Source organism: Carassius gibelio, chromosome A21 (genome assembly GCF_023724105.1).
Source record: "Carassius gibelio isolate Cgi1373 ecotype wild population from Czech Republic chromosome A21, carGib1.2-hapl.c, whole genome shotgun sequence".
NCBI classification, from domain to species: domain Eukaryota; kingdom Metazoa; phylum Chordata; class Actinopteri; order Cypriniformes; family Cyprinidae; genus Carassius; species Carassius gibelio.
Window position 1 is genome coordinate 622,099 of NC_068391.1, and position 19,716 is coordinate 641,814.

At 42.0% G+C, this 19,716-nt stretch overlaps 1 protein-coding gene across 2 annotated transcripts; it reads left to right on the forward strand.

Moving 5' to 3' along the window:
* The first annotated feature begins 56 nt into the window (after positions 1 to 56).
* Positions 57 to 18,570, forward strand: LOC127942174 (macrophage mannose receptor 1). Of its 2 annotated transcripts, none has more exons than XM_052537809.1 (50): positions 57 to 223; positions 1,139 to 1,284; positions 1,364 to 1,476; positions 1,864 to 1,997; positions 2,088 to 2,311; positions 2,568 to 2,677; positions 2,835 to 2,953; positions 3,105 to 3,240; positions 3,324 to 3,406; positions 4,069 to 4,188; positions 4,318 to 4,419; positions 4,799 to 4,957; positions 5,133 to 5,215; positions 5,785 to 5,929; positions 6,128 to 6,175; positions 6,331 to 6,498; positions 6,577 to 6,696; positions 6,810 to 6,920; positions 7,008 to 7,040; positions 7,126 to 7,260; positions 7,341 to 7,487; positions 7,701 to 7,835; positions 7,939 to 8,093; positions 8,242 to 8,386; positions 8,521 to 8,575; positions 8,809 to 8,875; positions 8,972 to 9,105; positions 9,182 to 9,225; positions 9,305 to 9,478; positions 9,943 to 10,097; positions 10,170 to 10,283; positions 10,372 to 10,487; positions 10,571 to 10,722; positions 10,846 to 11,051; positions 13,417 to 13,591; positions 13,672 to 13,893; positions 14,105 to 14,274; positions 14,425 to 14,495; positions 14,603 to 14,703; positions 15,227 to 15,346; positions 15,573 to 15,719; positions 16,024 to 16,178; positions 16,292 to 16,391; positions 16,570 to 16,805; positions 16,876 to 17,065; positions 17,144 to 17,395; positions 17,493 to 17,675; positions 17,870 to 17,920; positions 17,996 to 18,144; positions 18,312 to 18,570. In XM_052537809.1, the coding sequence occupies exons 1-50, from the start codon at positions 181 to 183 to the stop codon at positions 18,354 to 18,356; spliced, it is 6,498 nt and encodes a 2,165-aa protein (XP_052393769.1). In that variant the 5' UTR covers positions 57 to 180; the 3' UTR covers positions 18,357 to 18,570. The 2 variants fall into 2 exon arrangements, with proteins under 2 accessions (XP_052393769.1, XP_052393770.1); XM_052537810.1 differs by having other exon boundaries at positions 6,128 to 6,169.
* Positions 18,571 to 19,716: the final 1,146 nt, after the last annotated feature.

The window sequence follows — 19,716 nt, forward strand, 5'->3', positions numbered from 1 at the left end:
TTTACCGTGTGTCACAGCATCAGATGATTATGAATGTTTTACTGTTTAATCTTTGGACTCTGGTGAGGGTAAAAAGAGCCTTCGATGTGTGATGATGAGCAGATCTCCAGAGGACAGGCGTGTGGACAAACAGAAGGAATGACAGGAAAATAAACCCATGTAAAAACAATATATTGAATCATGCTTTTGTTAGCCTTCACCCTCATTGGCCTCGTTCATTCTGGTAAGTTCACTCATTTTCAAAGTAAATTGAATAGGATAACACATTTAATAGAATAATTAATTTGTAGAAATGGCAAAAGCTTAATTCTTTTTTAATCAGTAATGTTTCTTCCTAGCAGTTTCATCCAGGATCGAGTCATTCAGAAACTCTATAACAAAACAAAGAAGTATTTTATATTTAATATATGAAACATATTGTTATATGGGTTATGAATCCGCATTCTCTGTGTATAGGATCCAAAATATGTTTTTTTCCCTGTTTAAAATACAAACTAAATGGAAATATACATTTAACCTTCAGATAATGTTGATCAAACAGTATATATTATGAGATGTTTGGCCAATTTTATGAATGTAAAGATTTGTAAATACTTTTTTAAATTCAATGTAACCTAAAAAAAATAATCATTTAACAAAATTAAGTATGCATTATAGTGAACTAATGCTGACAGTTTTAAAAGCAGTCGGAAACAAATGTGTGCTCTGTGTCTTTACTACAGTCATTTAACTTTGTAGACTTTACAATCGAGGTAAACTAATAAAATGGTGATTCTTCTACAGCGTCTGATTCGAACCATATAATCGTTTATGACACCGTTTCCAGTAAAACATTAGCAGTGCATATGACAAGCTCACATCTCAGTCATGAGGCTATTTTATGATGGAGAATTTAACCATTGTCTTTCACAAGCAGAAAGTTTGTTTTCAGCAGCATAGAATAAAACACAATTTGTCTTAGAAAAACTGTTTAATGAATTTATTAACCAAGTTCTGTCTGTACATGCAATGATCTCGTAGAAAGGCTTGTGAATAGTAATACTGAACACATAGTTTCTCTTATTTGTTCTCTTTCATTTCTGACCTCATGTTGTTTCTGAGTAAATATGAGAAACTAAAGTGCACTGTTGTGTGTAAGGCTTCAGTCAGTGTGAGGAGGGCTGGCGGCCGTACGAGGAGAGATGCTACTTCTTCTCTTCTGATTTGAAGTCATGGCACGACGCTCTGGAGGACTGTGTCAGTAAAGGAAGTAATCTGATGAGCATCCAGGACATTCATGAGCGGGTGAGACACACACCACAGTAACGATGAGAAATAGATCACATCCACATCTGACATGCTCTTCTGTCTCTGTTCTGTTCAGATGTGGGTCCGAACGCAGATCAGCACCTCCATCTTCTGGATCGGACTGAATGACGTGGCGTCCGAGGGGAACTGGGAATGGAGTGATGGCACTGTTTTCTATCCCTTCCTCTCGTGAGTCAGAAAATCACTGGTTTCTGAATGTGTTCGTTGTGCAGCTCCACATCATGCAGATGAAAAGACACTGCTGTTAGAACTCTTGCAGGAACACGGTTTATATTTTGTAAATCCCTACAACATGAACAACAGATATACAATCAGTCACATAATCAAGCAGACAGAGATCGTAATCCAAGATAAGGAAGCATGGAACTGAAAACTGAGACAGTCTTCTACAATTATTTAACTAAACTCTGTTTTTGAGCAGGTGTGTTAATATTAGATCTAGCCGACATATTAGGGTTAGATGTGTTGGTTTGTGTAATGCTGGAGAGTGGATAGTGTCTGAGAGGCAGAGGTTTCTGGACGAGCAAAGGAAGAAACAGATCCGCTGAATTGCAGGTATTGGAAGGAGGGTCAGCCGGACAACTGGGCAGATAATGAGGATTGTGGCCAGGTTTTGGGAGCCAATGAAGGCAAATGGAACGATGAAACCTGCTCAGCCAGACGGCAGTATATCTGTAAACGATCAAACCGTACGTATAATGTACTTACTATTAACTCCATATATCAACCATATATATCTGCTTGAGTATGTGTGTAACACGTTGTCCTGTGTCTCTCAGCGAACCCAGCTCCGGTCTGTGACTCTGCGAACGGCTGGCAGGGCTTCGGCTCTAACTGCTATAAGAGAAGAGCAGGTGTCCGGAAGAGTTGGGCTGCGGCTCGCAGTGACTGTGTCCGAGAAGGAGGAGACCTGGTGTCAATCACATCTTCTGAAGAGGAGCAGTATGTCACAAGCCGTCTGGACGCGTCCGCCTTTGACCTCTGGATTGGCTTTTCCACAATGGTGAGAATCATCAACGTCTGTGAATAATCAACACTGGACCACTTGATTTAATACACGACATGCACCACAGTGAAATCTGTTGAATCGTCTGTTAAACAACTAAGACAGTACAGTGCGTGACCAATTCTTTTTCATTAAAAAAAAAATTATTTAAAGGCAAGACTAGGCTACATATTTTGTCACATGTTAAATAGTCACAGTTCAAACAGTTATATTGCCAGTGTGTAATTTGTAATCAGTTTTATACTTTTCACAGAAATGCACAACTTTATCCTGTCAAATACAACCAAATGCCACGACCTTCTCCTGGTCAGATGCGAGTACATCCACATACACAAACTGGCCGGCAGGACAGCCGGATCTCACGTAAGACAAATGCTAAACTAGTTATAACACATGATTAGTGTTATTACTATGGCCTTCTCAAAATTGTGATAAAGAAAGTGCTTTTCACTATAGCACATTAAAGCATTTAAGTGTTGACCTGCGCGATAATAACTCAAACTCTCACTGTGGAACCCAGTGACAAAGCCAACGGTGTGTGTACTGCTATGATAAAAGAATCAGGAGAGGATTATGGGAAATGGAGAACACACGTCTGTCGTTATGAGCGACCTTACATGTGCAAGAAAGCTTTGAATAGTAAGATCCAAACTTCCAGTCATTGTCCAAATATATATGCACTGAGATACAATATGATGTGTATGATTCTGTTGTTAATATTTTATATGCATTACATAATTTAGTAGTTTTTTCTGTTCAGTGATATGCTCTTCTGTTTCTGTGACTCCAGCCATCTGTCCTCCTGGATGGTTGAGTTACTCAGGAAACTGTTATTGGGTGGTCAGTAACCAGAATCTGCTGACCAGCTGGTATCTGGCTCAGACCAAGTGCTCTGAAATGGGAGGAAACCTACTGACCATCAAAAAGTGAGCATGAGCACTGAAGTTTAGGGAGATTTGTTTGGTTCTAATGGGTCACACACATGCTCATATGTTTGTTTTCATCTCAGTGAAGGGGAGCAGTTCTTCATTAATGCACAGTTGCCTGATTTTCACCAAGCAGATGTTCCTGATCTGTGGATTGGCATTTCAGGTGAGTGATGCATACAATACAACATTTTACCTTTGTAAAATTGACCCTAATCCTTATCAAAATTAGGTTCTTTGAATGCTTCTATCACAGAAAATAACTTTTAAAAGTGAGCTTCAGTTCAGTGACTCAAACAGTGGGTTACAGAATGTGTATTTTAGCCAAACTTCTGACCCTAAAAGGCTTCAGTTCACATTTATTTGTTTTGCATTTTCACAATACATATTGTTTCTACGTTAGGGTTAAGAGTGATCTGTTATCAGAGGTTCCTGTCAAAGTAATGTTCAGTTAAAAAATTTAAAAAATCATACACACATTAATGTTTCGTGTTCAGAAGCATATTAAAGCAATGATTCATTTGTGTGATCAAAATGATTACAATATAAGGAAAAGTTGGCATCATCTGAAGTCCTCGCAGGGACTGGCTTCATTTCTTCATGGTCATCTGAAATCTTCGTAAGAGGCTAGATCCAATCTGAAGCTGGCACAATCTCTAGTTATAAATAGAAAAGCAGATGGAGGATAAATAGTGTAGCTGCAGTTCATAATGTTCACAAGATGGTCTCTGATCAGAAATACTATGATCTGCATCAGATATCTGAATGTGAACAGTCCATTACGTTCCATCACTCATCTTGGTGTTGTCTTTCTGAATTATAACACAGATAAGGAACAAGATGGCACATTTAGGTGGGTGGACAAAACTGCAATTGAGTTTTCAAACTGGAGCCCAAATTTCCCTCAGAACTCAGCAAACCAGTGGGACTGTGGTCAGATTTACACCGGTAAGATTGACCATTGAGTTACAGAGAGACTCAGAGATTGACCATTGAGTCCAGGGAGACACACAACGACAGCCTTAAAAGATTTCCTTGTAAAAATTGAGCTGAATCTGTTTTTTTCTCTTGTAATAGGAAACTATGCTGGAAAATGGGAAACCACCAACTGCTTTAAAAACCTGGGATATATTTGCAAGATGCCTGGAGGACAGAACGTGCAGCCCACAGCGGCTCCAGGTGAAAACAGACGGCTGTTAACGCTTGTTTTCAGAACGACACAAACTTTCCCATGACCTCAGTTTTACAGAGAAGGGTTCTAGTCTCTTTTCCATCACACTGAAAAGAAAAATGGCCATCTAATAAGATTTGTACTTTTGGTCAGAGCTGTTACATAAAACAAGCTCTCGAACAGCTCACTTGCAAACAGTGTATAGCACAGGAAGAATCTACCACCTATATCTACTTACAGAGGGATTTTGTACTTTCATTCTTCCTGTCTGCTGTTTTTTTTTCACATTGGTCTGAACAAACTGAATGTGATTGTATTAGAATGAATATCCTGGTAGAAGGGTCAGGGTTGTGTTTTAACTGTGGTTCACTGAATGCTTTTCTGCAGACTCACACTGTGATGAAGGCTATCTGCTCTACGATGAATACTGCTATCACTTTGAGACTGAAACAGTCATGAAATGGCAGGATGCAGAGAATTACTGTGTGGCTCAGAATGGACACCTGGTCAGCATCCACAGCCAGGAGACCGTCAGCTTTCTGACAGGTGCGATTGAAGACCGGATCTCTCTCTTCATTATCTAGAAAAAATAATGTAATATGTTTTCAGATTATTTGTTTCATATGGTTCTTGTTATCTAGTTATAAACACTTAGATAAGGGCTACAATGTACAGTAGGTGCCCCGTATATGAAGTTTAATTTTGGCCTCTGATCTCACAGCCCACATGAGCAGATCTTCCTGGGTGGGTCTCAATGACATCAGCAGAGAGGGAACGTTTGTTTGGACCGATGGCACTCCAGCAGTAAGTGACCAGCCAATCAACTTCTGCACATGAATGAATACTATGCTGAGATTGAACATAGATTCTTAAATCTTAAAATGTATTGAGCACATAGATTATATCTATAAGAAGGCAAGCCAAAGATTGTTTAGTTTTAATTTGTGTAAGGGAGTCCTGAGGATGGTTTACACCAGTTTGCTGGAAAGGGTTATTTCCTAAAACATCACCTGCTGGTATGGGATCACAAAGATTATTAATATAGACAGTAAGATCATATTGGACGCCCAGAGGCAGCAAACAGACCTGGAGGAAAGCCTCACAAATAGTTCAGGACTCACTAACTCTCCAACAGGAATTAGAAAAACTTCCTTCAGGCAGACGATACATGGTACCCATCGCAACAAGAAATATTTATATAATACTTTTATATTTATGTATTTATGTATTTGATTACACAAAGTGAGAAGCTTCTGGTGATGGATTCTGTCCCTGAAGAATGAGCAGCAGTTCTGCATCCAGTTGTTTAAAGCTTTATTTTGTTCCATGTCAAGCATGTGAGGATCATTGTCTGTTCTCTCTGGCTTCTGCAGGAATTCCTTCCCTGGGAGACGAATCAGCCGGACAACTGGCAGAATAATGAAGACTGTGTTCACATCCGCGGAACCGAGCACCAGGACACGGGAAAATTCAACGACCTGCCCTGCACATCCACGTACCCCTTTATCTGCCAGAAAGGTGGGACAAATCTGAGGTTTTCCTGTTGGATCAGTCTTTTATTTAATTTGTTAGTTTTATTGTATATTAATCACACAATGATTTCACATTCCGTATTATATAAAATGCTTTAAAATAAAGGTGATTTACTTTGATCAGAGAATTGTTTTTGAGACACTGATGTTTTTTTTTGTTTGTTTGTTTGTTTGTTTATTCCAGCAAAGGGTCAAGGGCCACCGCCTCCCCCCACATCTGGCCCAGGTACAGGTTCTCTCTCTACACACCAAACACTGAGACATTCACACACTTGTGTTTGTTTCGAAGTCTTACGGGACATCTGTCTCTGTATCAGACTGTAAGCGTCTGGTGGTTCTGTGTCTGTTCCTGACTCTTGAACTGATTTCATCTGCTCTTTCTGTCAGGTTGGAATGCAAAGTGCGGCTCCTGGGTTGGTGACCCGTTTAATGATTACTGCTACCTGTTTATTACTCTGTCCATGAGGAAGTGGGCCGACGCTCGTGCAGATTGCTTGAATCAGGGTGGAGATCTCGTCAGCATCACGGAGCCGTTTGAACAAGGTTTCATCCAAGGTTAGTATCCAGTTACTCAACAGACTCTCGAGATGTTCCAGATCCACGTATGCTCACACAACTCTTGTTCATCTGCAGCTCAAATCCAGTCTGTTCCCACGGGCGTCTCTCTGTGGATGGGAGCGCATGACTCCATCACCGAGGGAGGCTGGACATGGACGGACGGTTCTCCATTCCGCTATATAAACTGGGCTTCAGGTGAAGCTGTGAAAAGATTTGAGATGACAAAACACCATTTAGGCTTTTGATAAAATAAATCAAAATGATGTTTAATGAAGAAGATAATCTGTGCCTCTCATTTACTGTTAAAGGAAACCCTGATGATTACTATAATGAAGACTGCCTGTCCATTTTAATCAACTCTGGAGCGTGGAACGATGATGAATGTGAGAACAAGAGAGGATATATCTGCAAGCGTCGCGGTACGTTCGGCTGCTCTGTTCAGAGGATCAGGATTTATATTTAGTGAAGTATAAATGTTTTGAAAATAGACCTTTTTGCTTTTTCAGGGAACACCCCCGAGCCCCCTCCGCCGCATGATGGTACGTTTGGCTTCTGTTTCTTGTGTGCTATGAATCTCTTGAGGCTCTCGAGCCTCGCTGAGTTTGTTCTTGTGTTGTACTCTAGGTTTCTACACAACATACGCATGTCAAGACTCAAGCTTGGTCCTTCACTGCCCCCAGAACAGCGTCATCAACATCCAGTCAGCTTTTTACGGGCGCCGCAGTGACAAGATCTGTCCGTTTGGAGACGGAGCCTCTGGTAAATCACAGTTGAGAGTGTAATTGAGAGCATCTGAAGTGTTCATGCAGGATCTGTGATGTACTGAATGAACCTTACAGGTGTGTGCACTGTTGAGGGCACGCTGGCTTTGGCCAGGAAGAACTGCGATAACAGAGAGTTCTGTTTCCTCTTCGCTCGCACCGAATCTGATCCCTGCCCCACCGTCTCCAAATACCTGGAGGTGGTCTTCAGCTGCGAGCAGAACGGTGAGGGAAACACCTATACTAAGAGCGTGATTATGAATGAAATGAATGATGAAAGGTTCTGGGGAAAAAGGTTTGAATGACAAGATGTGTTTGGTGAATCATACCAGTCCTCGAGATGAAGCTCTTCTTAAGGAGAGGAGGAAGAACTTCTAATACAAAAACACACAAAATCTGTATGTGACACATTCCCTCATGAGTGTGTATTGTTTCCAGTGTGTGTGAGAGGGCTGGGTGTGGAGGACGGAAACATCACTAATTCAATGCTCTCAGCATCATCGTCTCTCAGTGGAAAAGGAGCAGATAAAGCTCGACTGAAAGGGAACTCGTGCTGGATGCCCTCCACCTCCGGTCTGTCTCCTTTATATTCGAATGAACCACAAAATCACCCATAATATTGTTTCAGGAATCTGAACAGAAAACTCAAATCCTTTCCGTTCAAACTGTATTTCAGCAAACTCTTGGATTCAGGTGAATGTGGGTCAGCTGAAGAAGATCACAGGGGTCGTCATTCAGGGCTGCCCATCTTCAGATCACTGGGTCACTAAATTTAAGATCCAGACCAGCACAGATGGCCTGTCCTGGAAAGACTACAGCAACGATGGAGGGGTAAACACACACACACACACACACCACTCCTAGATGTTTGGAGTTGATTTAATGAAAGAAAACCTCTCAAGAGCTTGTGAGGAGCATCTGTCTGTGAGAAGATCAGATATGTTCAGTTTAAAAGGTTCTGACGCTGGTTTTGTCACAGGAGTATCCAGGTTCTGTGGACAGGACGTCTCCAGAGACACGTTTGTTGGGGACACCGATCTCAGCGCAGTATGTTCGTGTTCTTCCGCTGGAGTGGAATGGTCAAGCAGGGCTGCGACTGGACATTTTGGGCTGCTTACCAGACTGTGAGCTCAACTAAAGCTTGATTCAGAAGATGATTCATCTTTAAAACTGAATAGAACTATAATTTATCCCAGTCTGTTCTCGGTGTAAATTAAGCCAATGTCTTTCCTGTTTGTGTTTTTTTGGCTGTTTTCAGATGCTGTGACTTGCAGTGCAAAACCCAACCTGGACCACTCTGTAGACAGAATGACGTAATTGATTCTTTGAGTATCTGAAACCCTGGTTAAGTCTTAATGTGCAGTCAGTAGTTCATCATCCAGCGCTGAACACCTTCAATCTCTCCATTATTTACTGATTTACATAACTACTGGTCTAAATGTTCTAACAGGAAATTCTGCAGTTGTGCCATATAGATGTTATGCATGTTTTGGGGGGTTTACATTGCATTTAAAAGCATTTTGGTTTGGGTTTTTGTTTGTTTCAGGGTTCATTGTCCTGCTGGTTGTGCCAGTGAGGTTTACTCTGTGTACGGGACAGACATGTATCGTGGGGTACGAGTGTAATCGATTATCAACCGACCGCTTCAACCTAGTATGAGCATCAATCATGCATTTTTTCTTATGATTGATGAATGCCATTTGTTTCAGGACTCTACTATCTGTGCCGCTGCGATTCACGCTGGAGTGGTTCTCAATGACATCGGAGGAGACTGCACTCTTCTCAAAGCTGAGGGTCAGAACTTTTACAGCGGATCCACCAGAAACGGCATCGTGACCAGACAGTAAGCCTCCAGTCTTGGACATATCTGCTTGTTAGAGAGTTAGGGTTAGAGTGAAATGCATTGTGATGTGTCACAGGTTTGATGGGCTCTACTCCGTGTCATACCACTTTGCTGACGGAGGTGAGACAATTTTCTTATTAATCACAGCATCATTACTTCATCGCAAAAGCTGCTTGGTCTGAACAACGTGTCCCTTCAGAGCTGAGGTGTTCTGGTCCAGACTGGTATGAGTTTGGAGAGTTCTGCTATAAACCGTTTGAGGAGAAGAAGACGTGGCACAGCGCAAGAACATCCTGCAGGCAGTTAGGAGCCGATCTGGTGTCGATTCTGTCCATGACAGAACAGAGCTGGCTGGAGAGTTACCTGTACCAGGGTACGTGTGCCTTTACTAGACTTTTAGGTGCAAATAAACACAAAAGAATGAAATCACAGTTATATCTTTTTCATCCATTCACAGTTGTCAGAAGGGAAAAGTTAGCTTTATAGACCAAACCAGGCTGTAAACATATTTTTTCTGTTGTAAAGTTGGGTATTTTAACAGGGGGGGGGGGGGGGGTCTATGGAATTGACTTGCTTTCGGAGCCAGTCTCTAGCGGCCAGTTGATGAATTGCAGTTTAAGTCACTTCCATGTTGGTTTCACGAGAGAGACTGGAAGGTTCCCACTTGGTTTTATCGAAATACACAAAAGGTCACAGACGTTTGGACATACATAGCCAACTGCACGTGTGTGTGTGTGTGTGTGTGTGTGTGTGTGTGTGTGTGTGTGTAAAGGCTCCACACACACGACGCTTATATTCGCTCTTCTCACAACATTTCCTCTTTGTCCCGTCAAACAGCCACCAGTGACGTGTGGATCGGTCTCAATGATCTGGGCTTCTCAGGTTTGTTCTCGTGGTCAGATCATCATGAGGTCACGTTCACATACTGGGCTCCCGGAGAACCCAACAACCACCTGGGCTTCAGTGAGGACTGTGTGGAGATGTTCCATCAGGTACTGCATTTACTGACAGACACAAGACTAAACACAGGTTCATGAATGTCATCGTAATGCTTTGTGTCTCAGACGGGCCGATGGAACGACGTCACCTGCACGGAGCTAAACACCTATGTCTGTAAGATGCCCAAAGGTCACTATCCTCTGCCCTCCGTCCAGCCCACCATCTACGGCTGTCCTCAGGTCAGTCATGTACTCTCGTGGATGGTCATCGGTGACCCTGACTCCCACACGCTAACTACATGTGTGTGTGTGTGTGTCTGTACTGCAGGGCTGGGAAGTTTTTGAGTATTCTTGCTATTGGTTTGAAGAAGCAGCTCGAAGCCGTGAGGAAGCCAAAGCGTTCTGTGAGAGTCAGAGCAGCACTCTGCTGCACATCATGGACTTGTGAGCATCTAACCCTCTTGTGTTCCTGTTGATAGTCTGTGCTCATGTAGCTCCAGTCACTCAGCTGCTGTTGACCTCTGCAGGTATGAACAGGCTCACTTCACGGCTCTGATGAGCCGGTACTCCGGCGACTGGTGGATCGGGCTGCGGGCGAGAGGAGGGGTGGCAGGTGTCGACTACTACTGGGACAATGACGCTTTAATAACTTACACCAACTGGGGCCGCAACGAGCCAAGTAATTCAACCGTTTACACTGTGAATACTTCTGTCCTAGACAGTTACACCTGAGCGCTGTTTAGAACTGCTGGACAAATGACATCACTGTTCATGAACCAATCAGATTTCACTGTATCTCTAGATAATCACGCTGGATCCTGTGTCACGATGTCGACCAGCCCGCTGGCAGGATTCTGGAATAACAAACAGTGTGAAGAATCATTCCCGTTTGTGTGTGAAGCTCCTCGTAACGGCATCTCTCCACCGACTCGAGCTCCGACACTGCCTCCGGTGACCGGGTGCGAGAGCGGCTGGGGCGGACAGCCTCACTTCAGAAACTGCTACAAGGTGATCTAAGCTATGCCTTCTGCTGACGAAGCTTACATGCACACCACAAAGTGGGTAATTGCTAGGGAGTGTCATTCCCGTGAACATGCACCTGCACATACAGTATTGTTCAAAATAATAGCAGTACAATGTGACTAACCAGAATAATCAAGGTTTTTCGTATATTTTTTTATTGCTACTTGGCAAACAAGTTACCAGTAGGTTCAGTAGATTCTCAGAAAACAAATGAGACCCAGCATTCATGATATGCATGCTCTTAAGGCTGTGCAATTGGGCAATTAGTTGAATTAGTTGAAAGGGGTGTGTTCAAAAAAATAGCAGTGTGGCATTCAATCACTGAGGTCATCAATTTTGTGAAGAAACAGGTGTGAATCAGGTGGCCCCTATTTAAGGATGAAGTCAACACTTGTTGAACATGCATTTGAAAGCTGAGGAAAATGGGTCGTTCAAGACATTGTTCAGAAGAACAGCGTACTTTGATTAAAAAGTTGATTAGAGAGGGGAAAACCTATAAAGAGGTGCAAAAAATGATAGGCTGTTCAGCTAAAATGATCTTCAATGCCTTAAAATGGAGAGCAAAACCAGAGAGACGTGGAAGAAAACGGAAGACAACCATCAAAATGGATAGAAGAGTAACCAGAATGGCAAAGGCTCAGCCAATGATCACCTCCAGGATGATCAAAGACAGTCTGGAGTTACCTGTAAGTACTGTGACAGTTAGAAGACGTCTGTGTGAAGCTAATCTATTTTCAAGAATCCCCCGCAAAGTCCCTCTGTTAAAAAAAAAGGCATGTGCAGAAGAGGTTACAATTTGCCAAAGAACACATCAACTGGCCTAAAGAGAAATGGAGGAACATTTTGTGGACTGATGAGAGTAAAATTGTTCTTTTTGGGTCCAAGGGCCACAGGCAGTTTGTGAGACGACCCCCAAACTCTGAATTCAAGCCACAGTACACAGTGAAGACAGTGAAGCATGGAGGTGCAAGCATCATGATATGGGCATGTTTCTCCTACTATGGTGTTGGGCCTATTTATCGCATACCAGGGATCATGGATCAGTTTGCATATGTTAAAATACTTGAAGAGGTCATGTTGCCCTATGCTGAAGAGGACATGCCCTTGAAATGGTTGTTTCAACAAGACAATGACCCAAAACACACTAGTAAACGGGCAAAGTCTTGGTTCCAAACCAACAAAATTAATGTTATGGAGTGGCCAGCCCAATCTCCAGACCTTAATCCAATTGAGAACTTGTGGGGTGATATCAAAAATGCTGTTTCTGAAGCAAAACCAAGAAATGTGAATGAATTGTGGAATGTTGTTAAAGAATCATGGAGTGGAATAACAGCTGAGAGGTGCCACAAGTTGGTTGACTCCATGCCACACAGATGTCAAGCAGTTTTAAAAAACTGTGGTCATACAACTAAATATTAGTTTAGTGATTCACAGGATTGCTAAATCCCAGAAAAAAAAATGTTTGTACAAAATAGTTTTGAGTTTGTACAGTCAAAGGTAGACACTGCTATTTTTTTGAACACACCCCTTTCAACTAATTGCCCAATTGCACAGCCTTAAGAGCGTGCATATCATGAATGCTGGGTCTTGTTTGTTTTCTGACAATCTACTGAACCTACTGGTAACTTGTTTGCCACGTAGCAATAAAAAATATACTAAAAACCTTGATTATTCTGGTTAGTCACATTGTACTGCTATTATTTTGAACAATACTGTACATGCACTCATGGCTATAGCAGAGGCATTTCATCAGAATTGAACAAAAGAAAAGACTTTCTGTCCATATCAGCAAAGAACAACCATCCAGTGAAACATGGGAAGAATTGTGTTTTCTTGCACAAACCTACACCTTGAATACTAGGTGTTTAAATGTAACAACAGGAATGACTGACATTAGCCCTGTAAAAATACACTGTTTAAACCCCAGTATTGCTCTTCTTTAAATAACTACAATGAAAAGACAAAATTTGCTAGACTTTTTCATTGTATGTCGGAGTGTGGAGAGGAAGGGGTAGTAACATTAGCACTAAAATATTGTTATGATGCTGTGTGTGTGAATGCAGAATGAAGATTAATTTTATGTGATTGTATGAGTTCAGAACACGCTGACAATAAGAGTACCGACCGATTATGAAACAGGTTGCAGCACACACATAAGGAGAATCTTTGCAGATCTTCTCTGAAACTTTAAACATGCACACAGTACAACATTTTATTAAGATTGTCATGCCAGAGGAAGTGCCTCACATGGTTTGCCAGCTAAAGCCCAGGATAAGCAACATGTAAGCCATGGTGACTATTAAAATACATGTTAATTGTCTACTTGTTGCTGTATTTCTGTTTTTCAAAGCTGTTCACAGTAGACTTTGCCCAGAAGAAGAGCTGGGAGGCGGCTAGAGAAGACTGTCTCGCCCGCGGCGCCAATCTGCTCAGCATCCACAGTCCAGAGGAGGAACTTTTCCTGTCCAGCTTCTCAAAGGGAAAGACTAAGTGGATCGGACTGAGCGTCAACCCAGTAGAGGGAGGTTCGTTTGCTCGCCGGTGTTTCACTTCTGAGAATTACTTGTAGTTGGAGCCGAACCGTTTCTAGCCTTTCTTCTCTAAGGTTACCACTGGAGCGACGGGACGCCGGTCAGTCACACAAACTGGGGCCACGGTGAACCAAATAATCACAATGGTCGAGAAAACTGTGTGGAGATGGTGACCACCGAAAACGGGACATCCTGGTGGAACGACCTGAACTGTGATGCCCACCAGGACTGGATTTGCATGATTGCTAAAGGAAAGAAACCCATTATACCTCCAGCGCCTCCATCTCCTGAACCAGGTGCCAGTGCAATCAGTTATTACCAGTGAAATAATGCTCTGTTTCTGTTTGTGAAATGCTGAGAAATGTAGTTAATGTAATGCTACCCATTCTTAAAATCTGGAGCAAATAGCTAAAACACATGGAGAAAACTGTTTGTGCGTGTGGGATCAGAATTAGTCGATTTATTGTAGGTGTTTGTTTATTAATGTTTTTTATTTTATTTCTCCAGCTCCTGAGTGCGGATCGAACCCTGGCTGGAGGAAGAACAATGGCATCTGTTATTACTATAATGACACAGATATTGTGGACTTTCACATGGCTCTTGTGAGGTGTTACGAAGAGAAAGCTCAGCTGCTGTCCATCGCTGATGAAGCCGAGCAGTCTTTCGTGGTCAGCCTGGTACGAAAGCTTTTGAATGTTTGATCAGTGATTTTTAGCAATGACTTGAATTCTTCACAAATGTCATGAATCCTTGTAAGACTGCACATCAAAGATGAATGTAACTGTGTGATCAGTGAAAGCACTGGGCTGATTATGTGATGTTTTCAGGTGGGCACCGGTCAAGCGGCTGCGGCCTGGATTGGAATGATAATGTTTGGGGTTGCAGGAGGAGAGTATCTGTAAGCCTTAAAACATTTGAATATTAGTATTATTTGTTTCCACATATGTGTTTTTACCTTGTTCTCTGGCATGACAGTCAGTCCTATCGAGCTGTTTCTGTGTTCAGGTGGGTCGATCTGTCTCCGGTCACGTATGTGCACTGGGGTCCTGGAGAACCCAACGATGCAAACGGAGAAGAACAGTGTGTGCAGATGAACAGACATCCAGGTGCACTAATATTGTTTTACACTAAATCAGGATCCTTCATATTAATGGCCATTTTATTTAACTTCATATAAACATACCATATAAATACTATATATATATATATATATATATATATATATATATATATATATATATATATATATATATCAATAACACTAACTTAAAATTATTATTATTATTATTATTAAAACTGTGAACAAAAAAAACCCTAACAATACTGATCGCCATCATCATATTCTTGTTATAAAATAACACTACCATTTATTATATATTTTTTTAATGGATGCATTTTCAAAACATTACAATATATCAATATATTATGCATAAAATTATAAACACATTCAGAAAAAAGTGAACAAGAAAAAAATTCAAATGTAGTACATCAGTCAGTGCTTCACATTCTGTGTTATTTGTGCATTTATTATCTGTAGCTGTATTTATTTATTTATTGTATACTAACATGTGATGCTTTTAGGATTCAGAGATGAAATTGGTATAAATTGGAATGTTTTGTTTTCGATAGGTTCGTGGAATGATGCAAACTGTGGACGTGCCAGTGCTGGTTATGTGTGTAAGAAATATCCAGGAAATGACCACACACCACCGCCTCCAACGGCACCATGGGACGGAAACTGCCCCGAGGGTACGGCTGACACAAACCAACAGTCAATGATCAGCCAATGATCAGCCAATGATCAGCCAATGATCAGCCAATGATCAGTCAACGATCAGCCAATGATCAGTCAATGATCAGCCAATGATCAGCCAATGATCAGTCAATGATCAGCCAATGATCAGTCAGGCTAATCTCACAAAAGTTCAGTGATTTTATTTTTCCTGAAGAAAGATTGTAATTTTGATTGTTCCAGGTTGGATGAAATTCCGCAACAAATGCTACATATTCAAAGGAAACCACTACCATCAGACGGAGATCAAGGCGAACTGGACTTACGCACGAGATTGGTGCCGAAAGCAGAAGGGAGATCTGGCCATCATCGATGATCAGAATGAAAACGGTACTTCACAAGATGTTATAACAGCAGTCCCCTCCTTTGTTAAAAGAGGATAAGGACAGTGTTTGCATGTGAGCCCCAAGCTGAAACTTCTCTTTTTATTATGATGGCTTGGTAAACATATAGTTGTTATATTTTGACTTCCACTTTCTTTTTCTTTTTTTGAACTTCATTCAAATCTTGTTATGTAAGATCATTTCACTTCTATTTAATTATCTATATCCAGCATCTAACCCATAAAACGCTGTGCTTCAGGAAACACTGGTTCATGTTGTCCCAATGTGTGAAATTTTGATCCTCTCTCCAGATTTTGTGGCTAGTTATCTCAGGGACCTGGTTGTACCCGTTTGGATCGGTTTATCTGATTCGCTTCATGAAGGGAAGTTTGCGTGGAGTGATGGAGTCAGTCCGGTCTTATACACAAACTGGGCCGATAAAGAGCCAAACAATGCTGATGGCAAGGTGAGAAATTACTGTTGTGTTGTACTTCTATATTTATGGTATTTTTTAAATATATAGCTAGCTGATGACACCTGCAGAGGAGATGATGCTGATCTCTGATGTCTTTGTTTCAGGAGCATTGTACTTCAATCTCCCATAATCACCTGGTCACGGGCCGCTGGAACGATGAGAACTGTGACCACCAGCGAGGATGGGTGTGCTCTAAGAAGAAATGTACTTACATCTTCACTTGTGTCTAATTTTAAGTGTTGTTATATAAACGCTGCTGCTGATGGCATGGCCTCGAGTTCCTAGCCTGAATTGACTTTTCATTAGATAACCCTTAACTCTAAGATGACTTTAGGTTTAAGACAGCTCTAACTCTTGATGATTCTCTGGGTGTTTTCTGCAGCGAGCAGCATTCCTGTCCCGCCGCCCACCAGCACCCCGTGTCCGTCCGGATACATCACCTGGTACAGCAGCTGCTATAAGCTGGTTTCAGAGCCCAAGACCTGGGAGGAAGCTCAGCAGGCCTGTGTGAAGGAGGGAGGGAACCTGGCCAGTGTGGACATGAGCTACGACCAGGCCTTCATCTCCGCAGCTGTGCAGCAGGGCAAGACAGACGCCTGGATCGGACTCCGTCGACTGGTACTTCCTCACAGTTTAATGAGCATAACTAACGTTAAACAGAACTCAAGCTGTTGCTCTTCTCCTGCAGGCTGACAGTGATTCGTACAAATGGTCTGATGGCTGGCCGGTGTTCTTCACGCACTGGGGCCCGGGGGAACCGACCAATCACGAGGGAGAAGGGTGTGTCAGCATGCATGCACCCTCACACTTCATCCAGGGCACCTGGAACGACACGGCCTGCGCCGCCGCCAAGCCCTACATCTGCAAAATCACTAAAGGTAAAGCTGACAAACGCCACAGACGTGTGGCAAGTGCTTCACATCAGTTACAAACACCGGTCTCCAATCTCTCTGCAGAAAAGCCTCCGTCCACGCCGGCTCCTGGAGATGGGAAGTGTTTGCTGGGCTGGTGGCCGTACGGACGTTACTGCTACTACGCATATAACGGAAAAGTGGGTTACTCGTGGCCAGAAGCGAGACACCTTTGCCAAGAGGTGAACGGAGGAGAATTATCCTCGATTCACAGTCGAGCCGATGTGGAGTTCATCAGGAACCTCAACTACACCAAGTACCACAACATGTGGATCGGCCTCACCAGAGACCGCTCATGTACGCAGATGATCTCTCTGTCCATCATCCATCACCTGCAGGCCTTTCGTGGGATTTCAGATCAGATTTGCTGATCATGTGCTGATTGTGATTGTAGATGGCTGGGGCTGGACGGATCTGACATCTCTGGGCTTCACAAACTGGGCTCCAGGAGAACCCAATGAAGCCATTCATGATGGCGACGTGGGGAAAGAGAACTGCGTGGAGATGTATCACGACGGAACGTGGAACGACAACAACTGTGTGCAGAAGAGAGGCTTCGTGTGTCGACACCGGCAGTGTAGGTTCCCCTCCTTCACACTCTCAAACCGTGATCGATGAACATCAGTTCATGTTTAGTGAGTGCGGCTACAGCTTTTAGAGACACAGCTCATATCTCAAACTCACAACACTCACAGTTCAGAGCGATCTGACAGAAAAGTCGTGCCAGTATCTTGTTGAGTATCTTCTAATAGAATGTGCTCTTGTTTTCAGATTACGTGACCGATGATAATGGGATCGTCATCCCGACTGACCCGTCACCGAGTGAGTTTCTGAACTGATTTCTGTGACACCCTCGTGTTCATGTTCTGCTGTGACTGAAGCTGTTGTGTGTGACAGTGGATGGAGGTCTGATCGCTGGGGCTGTTATTGGAGCGATCGCAGGAGCCGCGCTGATCCTGGCCATGATGTACTACATCTTTAGTGTGAAGGGCGTAAAACCAGGAGATATCAGCTTCTTCAAACACGAAACTAAAAATATTGATGTGGTAAGTTTTATGATCATCTCATTTTTTTCTCAGTGTGACCCACCATGTTGTGTGAGTTTAACCTGAATAAGAGAAAACTGCTTAAAGTGCGTTCAACATGTTTGATGCCAGCAAGGAGTATAGAAACCTTTTCTGCATTAAAAAGTATTTTCACAATCTGTTAACAGCCTGCGTTCTCCAATCCGAACTTCGCTGGAGAATCTGACACATGAACCGTGTGAGATTCATCTTCTTCTGTACAGGAACTAAAGCACTGAAATATCTTCAATCAGCACTGAAACTTAATCATACAAGCATCCTTCTACAGATCTTTTGTTACTTTTTTTATATTAATAAATATGCACAAATGCATTGTTGTGGTAATGTTTATTGTCTGTACAGTTGTTTCTTCAATGAATTTAAAATAAAGATATTTACTAAACAGCATTAGACATTTTTTATAGCTTTGTGTGTGTGTGTGTGTGTGTGTGTGTGTGTGTGTGTGTGTGTGTGTGTGTGTGTTTTAAGGTGTATCTTCTGTTTGGCAGCTAGTGGAAGCGGGGCTAAAAACACCCAAACTGCATCTTTAGAAATGATTTCAGAAAACACAGACGCAATCAAACGTCGTAAGTCTCTGAACAAACGCTCACATCTTGAGGATGAAACGCTGACACTGAAAACATCTCCATGGCCCAACATCAATTCAGATCTTTCCGGATCTGAAATGTAAAAGCCAGTAATAAAAGTAAATTAAATAGAATAATACACATGGCAATCAATAAAACGCTACAACAGACACATCTCATTAAAAGATGATCTCTCACAATGATCTTGTTTAACCCTTGTGCGACCCACACTGGCCCTTGTTTTGTCCTTTTCTGTTTATTTTTTGATCATTTTGCCTGTTATTGACAACTGCATGTATTTTGGCACGTGTGTATTATTATGGGACTTTTACTATTTTACTTCCATTCCTTTAATAAATCTATTTTTGCATTTAGATCACAAACTAGTTCCTCTCCATTGAAACCCATTACAACTGCATTTTTAATCGCAGTAACATTCAACTGTAAAATTATGCAATTTTTGTTAATAGGCTTTTATTCTGTTGGCAAGGGTTAAAATTTTTATTTTTGTCCTATAAAGCTGTGATGGAGTAGAAAATGTCTACTACCCCGGGTTTCACTGTTAATCTTGCAAATGTTTTGGTTTATTTGTTCTCTTTTTAATTGTCGTATTAATTGTATTTATTTACTTGAATTAATTTCTAAATCTTGTTCCAATTTGGGTATTAAAGATGGCCGCTGCTAGAAGCAGGGGGTGAACAGATAAAGCTTGGACAAGACTCAATGTTGTAGAGGGGAGTCGGTACTGTTTTTAGTACTTGCAGTTCTAGTTTTAATTATAATCTTTGTTTTAAGCTCTTATACCTATTTTATTTGCATATTTTTGCACACCTGCTTAAATAAACAACACTTTGGACCCCAGCTTCGCTATTGATCCTCCTTGTGACTGCTCGGGTCGTTATCACAAAAACAAACACTAGCTTCATTCCTGTTTTCTGCTTATGCATATTATCGAGCCAATAATATA